Raw genomic sequence first — 12504 nt, 5'->3', positions numbered from 1 at the left:
ACTGGCTTTACTTTTAATGTTGTCAATATGTGGGTTCCAATTTAAATTTTCTGTGAGAGTTACACCCAAATATTTTATTTGTTGTTTGTATGGGATAGTTTGATGTTTGATACTAATATCTGGGTGTGTACCTATGCTCTTAATTTTTGCAAACCATATAGCCTTACTTTTGTTTATCGAAATTGAGAAATCGTGTGTATTCAGCCAGTTATGTATGTCAGCTAGGACTAAATTTGTAGATGTTATTCCTTGAATAGGTTAATGTTGAATAATGTGTTGGAAAATAATACAACGTTGCCAATTGTACAAAAAATACCTGCTATAATTTATTCAAACATGACAAACTTCCGTAACACATTTGCATAAAATATTAGCTGCCTTACAGTAGTACTTTTTTGAATCACATTTGGTTTTGCACGAGCATCTTTTGTATCCTTGACCACCACATAGAGATGAAGTCGCTGCAATCTCACGAAGAGATTTTTCAACAACTGAAACTTTTTCGGTAGCAATAAGGGAGCCGGACATACACTGAACTGATTTCTTGTAAATAACTGTGGTAATGTGCCCTTTTCTGTCCCGATTTTGTAATACATGTTATCTTCAACTGTCATAACAACGCCTAATATATTTCTTGCATCAACTCGTCCTCTATCAACATCGGGGCACAGGTAATCTAACAGTATCACCAATTTTTGCAGCCGCTAATAATTTATTGAAGAATTTATTTAGTTTCATTTTTTTTGCTTGTTGAAGCAAACCATCTTTTGCTTGAAATCTATATAATATAAATCATAGACCATCAATAGACCAACTTTTATTTTCTACCGAAACATTGCTTCGTAGGGAGACTGTTTTATTCCTGCATAAAAGGCCCCATATTTTATTAATTGAATAAATTTAAGGTCTTCAGACCATTTAGATGTATTATTTGTTTGCATCCACGTTATTAGCATATCCTTAATATCACGATTAGCCCTTTCGACGCTACCCTGCGACTGACTATGCCGAGGCTTTCCATGAACAAATTTTAAATCCGGCCACATATTTTTCAGTTAATTTATTACCGTTAACTAACTCACGGCCATTATCCGATTGGAGCATTGAAGGTGCTCCAAAAATGCAGAAAATTTCTACCAAATATGTAGCTACTTGATCTGCCTTCTGTGATGTTAAAGATCTTAATTGCACACATTTTGTAGAGGGTATGCAAAGTTTTAAAAAAAGTGTTACTACTTCTTGTGTTATATTTTTGTATTTACCATTAAAAAAATGTAACATTCTTATATAAAATAATTCCTCTTTTTTTACGTAATATAAAAATTTCTCTTTACCTTCTTGCAAAGGAACAATAACTTTGAAATCATTTCCCACATTCACTACATCGTATTTGGCTAAACGTCGATATGACAACGCTGTTTTGTTAGCCTGTCGTTTTGCTTCTTTCTCTTAATTACAAATTAAATCATATTTTTCACGAGGCAAATAAATACTGTTGTCATCCCTTTTTGTGGAAATAATTTTATCAAGATTCTCGTAAAACCGGTCTTTAAATTCATTGGACATATTAAATACTTAAATTTTCACTTTCAAATAACAATACTTCTTGGACGAATTCCATTTGATTACGCATCAAAACAATGTGGACTTTAACAAGACACTTGTGTTAATGTCGAGATTAGCCGGTTAATGTCCGATTGAAGGCTGAAAATCGTTTATCTTCCGATGAAGACTGATGAATCTCGATATTAATTGGGTAATATTAAGATTAACCTGATTTCGGGCGTTAACCGTAACATATATATATATATATATATATATATATATATATATATATATATATATATGAACATTACCAAGTTCTCAGAAAGAACCTCGTTGAGAATTTAATACTCGACGTTTCGGCATCCATTTTGGACCCATTTTCAAGAGGGATACGGATCTGTTCGAGTTCGGGGTCTCAATCTGCCTACCTCCCTCACTCGTGACGTATCAGAGTATGCCATCTATTAGTTGGCGAAAATTCTTTGAAAATTATCTTTCACATAAACCTTCTTCTGGTAATAACAAACAATGCCCGTACAAACATTTTCGGCGATTAATTTTTATTAATATAGACTGGTAGGTATATTCATTAAAATCACCAAACTGTTTGTCACATATATATGAGAAAACAGCACTTTTAATAGAATTTCTAATTATAAACCTTGCTTTATTAATTTGTTTACAATATTATACTTTGAAACACCATAAAATTAAGTAGCACTTAAGTAATTAAATAAGCCTTAACGACCACCTTTCAAACATTTTTGAGGGTCAAAAAATCCTTGACAGCTACCTTGAATATTAAAATATAGGTAAACATATATAAAAAGAAATTTAACAAAAAATATATGTATATTGCATTAAAAAATGTTTCCTCTAATAGTATTCAGTACTTTTAAAACTTCTTGTTTGCCTGCTGCGATAAAATCTGTAATGGATATAAATAATGCCCGAGGAAGTTTGATGTTAATTTTTTTTTGTATAATTTTACGTTGTAATTACGTTTAAAATAAATTAATTTTACAAGAAGCAAATTATGAGCAATAAAATACGCAATAATAAATATAATTATGTTTTTACCGGTACTTTAAAACGCTTTTTCATAATAAATTGTTTCTATTTTTTTCTCTGGTCCAACAATTCTACTACTAGTACTTCGTTGTAAATTTATATTATTTTTCTTCAATCCTTTACTATGAAATAGGTGTTCTTGCTCGTCATTAACAACAATAAGATGACGTTTATAGGGAACGTCTCATTATCTCTTATCTACGATGTATGCTGCAGGGACTGATCAAAATAAAGCATTCCACAGTTTGAAATCTGTTCAAGAGACGGAAGTTTCTTCTTCTTTTACGACATTACAGCCCAAATTAACCCTGCCTCCTTTATTTTTCGCCTCCACCCTTACTTGTCTGTGGCCGATGTTTATCATACACGGACTCCTAAAAGGGCGTCGCTGTTTACTGTCTTCTCAGCGCTTTCTTGGCTTTCCAACCGGTCTCTTTCCCTGCATTCTAGCATTCAGTGCTCTTTTTGGTAGCCTATCCTCCCCCATTCTTATCACATGTCCGGCCCATTGCAATATTTGTATTCTAATGAAGTCTGACAGTGGTGCTTCCTTATAAAGTTAATAAAGCTCGTTGTTGTATCGATTTTCTGAAGATTCCGTTTTTCCTCACAGGTCCTAGTGTTCTCCTCAGTACTTTCCTTTCGAATGTATCGAGTTTGCTTTTGGATGTTTCTTTCAGGACCCATGCTTCACTGCCATAGCATGCTATTGGTCAAATTAAGGTTTTATAGATTCTCATCTTTGTATTTCGGTGGACATTTTTTGACCGAAATATATGGGAAAGGGCAAAATTCTAGGCTGTGTTTGCCTGCGTTATTCTCTTCCGTATTTCTCCATCCTCTGATCCGTCGGCATATATTTCTACTCTCAGGTATGTAAACATTCCAACCGTTTCAATGTCATCTTTAGTTATAATGTTTTGTGGGACTATATTTCTTCTCGTGTGTATTATTTTTGTTTTTTCTGTTTTAATTTCCAGACCTAGCCTTTTTGTTTGCGTTTTTAACTCTCTATATGTTTCCTGTGCTCCTGTTGATGTTCTACTCATAATATTAATATCATCGGTATAAGCGGCCAGTTGAACCGTTCGGTTGCCTAACCGCATACTCCAGTGCCAGGTTAAACAAAGTTGGGGCCAGCCCCCTGCTCCTGCCCCTGCCCCCATCACCCTGCTTTAGTCCCTGCGAAATTTGGAAAAAGTCTGTCTGTTGGTTTTGTATTCGTACACATGCCTGAGTTTCATCCTTCTTCTTCTTTAAGTTCCATCTTCTATCGAAGGTTGGAAATCATCATGGCTATGCGGACTCTGTTGACTGCCGCTCTAAAAAGGAGTTTCATCCATTGTGGCTTTAATAATTCAGCCAATATATTGTAGAGTTTGTTCCTTTTGACTGAGTCATATGCCTTTTTGAAGTCTACAAACACTTATGATTTACTCAAGATCTGTTTTATGTAAATATTTGATCCAGTGTCGATCTTCCCTGTCGAAATCCCGTCTGCTACTCTCCAGTATTTTCTACTACTGGTTAGAGCTCTGGTTTATAATATACGTGAGGACTTTATATGCTGTACATAGTAGAGAAATTCCACGGTAGTTTTTGCACTGGAGTTTGTGTCCTTTTTTATAGATCGGGCATACTATACTTTTCTTCCAGTCATCGGCTATTTTCTGTTCTTGTCATATGTCTTTATTGAGCGCGTGGATGTGACTTGCTAGGTGATCGCCACCTACCTTATACAATTCTGCTGGTATTTCGTCAACTCCCGGGGCTTTATTGTTTTTCTGTGCATTAATTGCTTCGAGAACTTCCTCTAGTTCGTATTCATTCCATCTTCCATGTCTACTTGTGTACCAAGTAGGGTCTGAAAATAATGCTTCCAGGTTTCTGTGACTTTCTGTTGGTCACTGATTATTTGCCCACTTTTATCTTTACATAGACTTGATTGAGGTTTATACCCACTTTTTATCTTTTTATGTATTCGTAAGCCCCTCTAATTTCGTTGTTTTTGTAATTTTCTTCCATTTTTTCTATTTGTCGATTTTCATAGGCTCTTTTTTTATTTCTACATATCTTGTCTGCTTTCCGTCTTGCAACTTCAAATGATGTTCGTCTTTCCCGTGTTCTTCTTGTTATATAAAATTTGTGTACTTCATTTCTTTCCTCGATTGCTTGTCTGCACTCGTAATCGAACCATGTTTTGATTTGTTCCATGTACTGCTGTTTTGATATTATTCCATTTGCCCTCTATGGAGTGCAGTTCTAGCGTCCTTAACTCATTTGTGACTTCTTCTTCGAACTCTTGTCTTTGACTGGTTGTGGGTCCATCTGATCATGTCATTTTGTGTGTCTTTATGTAGAAAGCATGTGGAACTTATAACCATGTTTTTACTGATGACAAAATTTATTAAAAACTTCCCATTCTCGCTTGTTTCATTGTGCAGTGGGTGTTTTCCTGTTGTGTCATAGAACTGCGGCTCCTTGCCTATTTTAGCATTCGTATCACTCATTATAATCTTGATGTCATTTTTGGGCACATTGTCATATACTACCTCCAGCTGTTGTTCTTGTTCTTCTGTTGGGCAGTGAATGTTTATCATTGTTAGGTTAAAGAAGTGGGTGCAAATTCTTAACTTGCATATCCTTTCACTGACTGCCTGGAAGTCTATGATTTTTGACTTAAAATCGTTATCCACCACAAATGCAACTCCACATTCTTTGCTTCTTTGTTCCTTCCCACTATATAGAATTGTGTGCGTTTTAGTGTCCCTGACACCTTTCCCCGGCCATCTTGTCTCATGAAGAGCAGTAATCATGAGCTTATATCTTTTTAGTTCTTGTAGGAGTGCGGTTTGAGCTCCTGGTTTATTTAGTGCCCTCACATTCCAGTTTCCAAATATCGTCTATGTTTCTTAGCTTGAGTCGTTTCCGAAAGTTCCGTCAAATGTCGGAGCAGTGTGTTTTTTCCGGGAGTGAGTTGTCAGCCCACTGCCCAACCTTCCTCCTTTACCCGGGCTTAGTGGTGACTGCTGAGCTACTCGATCCACCCATTTATCACCACAGGCGGAGTTGACGGAAATTTACTGTGCTCTGTATATAAGATTAATTTTTGGAAATATTTTCTAAGAAATCATTTCATGCCGTGTTAATAAAATTTCCGTTATATTGTTAGCACTCAGTAGAGCAGTGTAATTCTTCCGTAAATATTCTTTGCTTTATTGATTTATGCCAATTTTACGAATTTTCTGTATAAACTACCGTTAAGCATTCATCCATGATAATCTACTTTACCTAATCCGCTAAAGACACTGATTCTGTCGTTTTACGTTTTGTTTGTAAATATTTAATTGCTGTTATTCTAAAAAAAAATATAAGATATTTTTGGGCAGGTTGGTGAGTCAGGTGTTTGTTGGTATCAATTTTTTCTTGATATAGCTCACTGTTGCTTGCGCTACTCAGCGCTGCAAAGCTATCTGACGATGGGAAAGCTTTGTATACCATAAAAGTGTCTTTATCTCCACTATTTTAGTTTCAGGCATGTCTTTAACCGTACCCATTATGATTTCATTCTCAAAAATATTTCACAAAATATTTTGTGAAGATTAAAACTGATAGTTTTTTTTCCGTCACAATCACCACTAATACATTATTAAAACATACTACGTAGATAAAACGATATTAATGATTCAAAAACAAAATAAAAACAAACAAATTCAATTTTTACCTCTAAGCGCAAATTCACATATTGGCATACCTTAATTGTGTAGCAGCAAATGATTTTACTAGAAAACTTTCGAACAAATGTGAAAAACTTAAAATTTTGTGAGTGATCATAATAATTTGACCACTTGACCCCCTACTTACTGTATATATTCAAATTTATCGTATTCCTTTGATTTTTGAATTTTTAAAGTTTTTAAGGTATCATTGAATGAATACATGTTTCTCAAATTTGAAATGTGTTTTTTGATCTATTAAATGTTTTTTAAAGCGTTTAAACGAAACTGAATCTATCTACTTAAAAGAAAGATATATTTCGATACACTAACTATTTAATTAAACATTTAAAACATGACGTCACTTAAAATAATAGTGCATGTTGATTAAAAACAAACGTTTAAAATATAACTAGTAAGTACCTCTACTTTACTAGTATTTCATTCGTTACAGAAAGTGTTAAAGAAGTACCAAAATGTTTTATAAAGGCGGGTAAACTGATTGTACCTTATGACAAATTGGCTGAGATCAACTTTTCGTTCTTTTGATTTTGCTTTTTCGTTATTATACCCCTTTAAAATTCTCGCTCCGCCAATCGGCGATCTCGAAGAAAATAAACAAGAAATCGATACTTCGATAAATTCCGCTCGCGAAACAAAAAGTGCTGATATATTAGATAACTGTGAAGATTGGGAAGATATCTACATCAAGATGAAGGCCAACTTGAGAAGAAGGAACAGCAAGAGGTTCGTAATTGGCGAGGGAGAAGATGACGAAGGGCTGCAACTACCTGATATTACTCTTACTCACGTGGAAAGCTCCAGCGAAAACCTGGAAGAAAAGTGGAATGAGCAGCCGATCAACGACCGATTGAGACTTCGCGTAAACCATCAGAACTCCTTAACGTAAGTTCGAACATTCAAAAAATTGTACGATTTTTATACTTTTTAATAGTTTAACATTAGATTAAAGGTGTAAATTGTTATTTATAAATAATAGGTATTGCTTTGGCTACTGATTTTATCTTCTTAATATTGCTTATTCATCATTCTAGCTTTACAACCCTGCGTGGGTTCTATCCTCCTCAAGATGTTCTCTCCAGTCGTCTATATCCATCGCTTTCCTTCACCAAGCATGTATTCCCACATTTCTCATGTCTTCATTGATGTTATCAAGGAACTTTGTTCTGGGTCTTCCTCTTGATAGACCAATGGGTCTATCAACGGGTGTTTTTTTAGCTGGTTCATTTTGTTCCATCCGCATTACATGCTCCATCCACCTCAGACTTCCTATCTTAATATGTTTTACAATATCTGGTTCCTGGTATATTCTATAAAGTTCGAAGTTTGATCGTCTTCCCTACACTCCATTGTCATTCACTGCTCCATAGATTTGCCTTCGTACTTTTCTTTCGAAACATCCTTAATTTTGTTGAGTTTTATTTTTGTATTTCTCGATATAATTGTGGATTTAAGGAGATTGAGCCCAAAATAGCATCTGTTGGCAGTGCACATTCTGTGGTGTATCTCTGCTGTACCTAGTATTATTTTCAGTATCAAGGAGCGCTTCCGGGTACAAAAATTTGTTCACTGCGACACAACGATGACGTCGTTTTCTATAACAAGTGGTCATAGGATTTGTTGTTGCGTGCTTATTTTCATATAGTTCGTTTTGTTGGTGTATATTCTGAAACCCATCTTTGTAGGTACTACTTTTTAAAAAATGTACAATCAATATTGTTCCGAATGTCATTGTCTCTGTAAACAGTCAATTATTACTTTTGACATATCAAATTAGTTGGCATTTAACTTTCCTGCAGTTCGGATGTAGAAAACTCTTTCGAGTAGGGACTTTGGTTCCCTTTAGGCAATGCAAGTCCATCAGCACGTAGCCAGATAATTTAACAATTTTAAGTACGGTTTGATCCATTTAAATCCAACCACTGTTTGGTTTTGGAATTATTTTGAAAGTACTACAAAGTAATTAACCACATGTTTGCATCTAATAATCAAAATTTTAACCTAGATTTAGCTTTTATTTTCTATTTTCTATAATCTTTTCATGTTCATCTTTTAGTCTTAAAATTTCTTTTTTTATAGTAAGCTTTGTAATAAGCTATAGTAGAAGTCACAGTTAGAATGCAGTGCAGGTAAGATAGGCAATGTATTTCTTACGGGAAAACCGCCGACCACGTTGCCGGTTTGCCCCGAGCGGCGCATCAGGACCGGATTAAGAATCATAGCACAGGAATTTACGCGCACACAATAATTGCCTACGGTTGTATAAAAGACTATCATTATTGCTTCAACTAAAGCATGTTTCAACTAAACCAGTTTTCAGTCCAATTCACGTGAGCATACTTCGATGAGTTTTTGATTGATTTTTTTTTTGAAAACATCACCAACCGTCGACAGCATAATGAACAGAGTGAAGGATGATGAAGATCTACCAGCTTTTTCAAAAACCACATTTCGAAATCTACTAAATGACATGGGTTTTGAATATGGTAAAAGAGGTCGAGATTCGATAATGATGGAAAGAAAAGATATCATATCCTGGAGACACAAGTACCCCAGAAAAACATTGAGGAAGAAGGATAATGTAAACCTTGTTTATATCGATGAGTCTTGGATTAACGTTGGGCGGGAATCTATATGAAGAATAATTCGGGAAGACGTTAATTTCAAACTTGCCGAAAGTCAAAGAAAACGTTGTTGTTTTGGATAATGAAGAAAAGAACGTTTTCTTCGAAGAAGATTACCTAAAAAGTGAATTACTGGATACTGCGGCCGCATTTAGAGACGAGTACGACAAGTACAAAATTTAAACAATTGCGGAAAAAGATGACGTTAAGATTTTAAGACTGCTTATCATTGCGATCTGAACCCTATTGAGATGGTGTGGAGTTAAGAGAAAAAGTATGTGGCCTCAAACCACGTCGATTTTAAAGAAAAAACAGTAGAACGGTTGATAAAAGAAGCTTACCAACGCGTGTCTAAAGAGCAGTGGCATAATTATGTGAACCACGTCAAGAAAGTAGAAGAAAAAATGTTTGCGGTGGACAATTTGCAGAAAAATACTGAACCGGTGATAATTAATATAGGAGATGATTCAGAGGATGAGGACGAGTTAGATATGGATTGCGATTAGTATTAATTAACAAGAAATATCTCAAATTTAATGCTCATTTGTTTTTTTAGTACTGTCCGTACAGTACATTTCAGTTATGATCTTGTGTATTTTATGTATACAGCCATTTTTATAGAATTAATTTGTTTTTTTTTATTTATTCTCTTATTTAACTCAGTTAAATTAATGAGTAAAGATTTTTGAATCGAAGCACGTACAGTCCTGACTTCTCAGTCTATCGCCAAACTACCACACACCTACCACTGTGCCGACAAGAGCGGCATCGCTGCGTGCCGTAAGACCAACACTGCATTCTAACCGTGGTTTATGCTATAGTGAACCGAAAAATCTTTATATTATTTACTCCCCTTTATTTCCAAATAAAAAATACCATCGTAATTCATTAAGAATCTGTACTTTGTTTCATAACAATGAAAAAACCCTGTGTACGTCTAATACAGGGTCGAATTACTTGTTTAGTAGGGAAACGCAACATATTTTAATGTTTAATTTGGAAGTTTTGGATACTTACTGATGGCTAATTTTTACAGATGTTTTTAAGTATAATCCTAATAATTATACATACACATATTTTAATTAAAAATAGCAATTAAACATTTTATTTGTATTTTTTTAATAATTGTTGTGTTGTTACAGTACACCTTGTTTCTATGAAGTAAAAAATAAATTACATGCAAATTAATGGAATAATTACAATAGTCGACAGGTGTAGTCAATTACAATAAGTTGTTCAATTTACGTCACACCATTAGCAAATTAAGTAATACATCTTGCTGATTAAAACTCTCTTGGAAGTTTTCCTTTTATCTTATTCCGTTCAAAACGAGTCCATATGTTACAATGTTTCGAGTATTTAGCCAATGCTATGATGATAATTATAGTTTGAAGCAAAAAATCTTACTGCAGTCCTGATTTGTTTAATAACCTCACGTTAACATATTTCTTTTTGTTTTTCAGGCCTAGTATGTCCCAAGGGACTGTTATGCTGCATTCTAGACAAGAAGAAAAGAACTTCACAGTAGCTACTCCAGAAGAATTCGTGAAGAGGTTTAACGGAACTAGAGTTATTAATAAGGTATGTCCACACGGATTCTCTTCATATTATGATGGTTTAAAATACGTTCAAAATGCGCAACGGAAAATGAATCCACAGCGGAATGTTTGGTCGCCGACAGTTGCGGAGTTGGTTTCTTAAAAACAAAGATCTCCACTGACTTGTGTCAGTAGAAATGTTGAATCAATATCACAAAGAGAAAAGTATGTTCGCTATTATTATTAGGAGAATATGAGATATTTTTTAATGTTGTTCATTAACCCGGCATCCGACAGGTGAAATTTTGTAACGCTGTTCGACACGTGAGGTGTGACAAACCCCAAGTTGAAAATATCATCATCCAGCCCCATTTTCACATCCATTGTTGGATATAGGCCTCCTCCAAACGTCTCCAGTTCTCTCTATCTCTAGCTGCTGCAATCCAGTTTGTTTCTATTTTCTTTAGGTCGTCGGTCCATCGGGTGGGTGGTCTGCCTCGACTTCGCTTGTCGGCTCTTGGTCTCCACTCCAATAATCTCTTCGTCCATCTTCCGTCTTGCATTCTAGCAACATGTCCAGCCCACCTCCACTTTTGTTTATTGATTCGCAGTATAATATCGTCTACGCCAGTTCGTCGGCGTATCTCCTCATTTCTCACGCGATCTTTCAAGGTCAGGCCCAGCATTGATCTCTCCATTCGCCTTTGTGTTACCCTCAGTTTTTCGGCAGTAGCTTTCGTTAAAGTTAGGGTCTCTGCTCCGTAGGTCAAGACTGGTAAGATGCATTGGTTAAATGCCTTCCTTTTCAGGTAAATTGGGATATTTGTTTTAAAAATGTCTCTCATCCTTCCATATGCCGCCCATCCCAACGAGATTCGTCTATTTAACTCGCAGGTTTGGTTGTCTCTGGTTATTCTAATTTCATGACCCAAGTTTGTGTATTTATGGATTAATTCTACCTTGTTGTTAATGATCTGTATCTCTTCGCTGGGAACCATATTGGTCATCATTTTGGTTTTCTCGAAATTTATCTCCAGCCCAGTTTCTTGTAGTATGTCATTCAGTTCTTGGAGCATGTCTTTGATCTCTCCCAGATTATCTGACAGAAGCACGATATCGTCCGCAAAACGTAGATGGTTTAATCTTTCTCCATCGATGGATATTCCTTTCTGTTGCCATGTTAGTTTTTTAAATGCATACTCAAGAACGGTAATGAACAGCTTTGGTGACATGGTATCACCTTGCCTGACTCCCCTTTTTATCTTTCTTTTATTAGTTGCTGAATGTAGACTTATGGTTGTTGTGGCATTTTCATATATATTTTTAACTATATTACAATATCTGTGGTCGACCCTGCAATCTTGTAGTGCTCTTAAGATGGACGGTAGTTCCACTGTATCAAACGCCTTTTTAAAGTCTACAAATATCAATGCCAAGGGACGGTTATATTCGTTAGTTTTTTCTATCGGGGTTTTTAGGCACTGCAGGTGATCGTTTGTGCCGTAATTAGGCCGGAAACCGGCTTGTTCCCGAGGTTGGTAAAAATCCAGCTTTGTCTCTAATCTGTTCGTTATTATTCGGGTGTATAATTTATAAAGATGGTTAAGGAGACTGATTGGTCTGTATCTTTCCAGGTCTGCTATATCTCCCTTCTTGTGTAAGAGTACAGTTATTGAATTGAAAATATACTCATTCCTATATCTCGTAGATTTTCATAATAATATGTAATACTATAGCTTCAGGAACATTTGCTAATAATAGCTTACTATTGAACATATAGCCAATTATATGAAATAACAATTTTTTTTTCGAGAAAAAAAAGTGTATTAGAACCGGCGAATCAATACATTTCTATCGAAATTAATAGTATGAAAACAGGAAACTACAATAGAAGGAGTATCTAGCTTATCAGAGATAAAAACAGAATCAAATTCTACAGATTAATTATTGAGTTATCAGTTCTTAAAGTTGGAGCAATTTTCGCAGTAT

The 12504-nt window shown here is 35.2% G+C and overlaps 1 protein-coding gene across 7 annotated transcripts in view; it reads left to right on the top strand.

Moving 5' to 3' along the window:
* The window catches only part of ACC (acetyl-CoA carboxylase), a 139535-nt gene that overhangs the window by 69542 nt on the left and 57489 nt on the right, over nucleotides 1-12504 (top strand). For 4 of the 7 annotated variants that reach the window (XM_072533121.1, XM_072533120.1, XM_072533119.1 and 1 more), the window contains exons 2-3: nucleotides 6787-7238; nucleotides 10441-10558. In XM_072533121.1, coding sequence (XP_072389222.1) covers nucleotides 6844-7238; nucleotides 10441-10558 — 513 coding nt within the window. In that variant the 5' untranslated portion in view covers nucleotides 6787-6843. The remainder of the gene's footprint in view (nucleotides 1-6786; nucleotides 7239-10440; nucleotides 10559-12504) is intronic. The other 3 variants (XM_072533124.1, XM_072533123.1, XM_072533118.1) reach the window with 1 other exon arrangement.

Source organism: Diabrotica undecimpunctata, chromosome 5, assembly GCF_040954645.1.
Source record: "Diabrotica undecimpunctata isolate CICGRU chromosome 5, icDiaUnde3, whole genome shotgun sequence".
NCBI lineage: Eukaryota > Metazoa > Arthropoda > Insecta > Coleoptera > Chrysomelidae > Diabrotica > Diabrotica undecimpunctata.
This window is presented reverse-complemented; position numbering and strand designations above follow the sequence as displayed.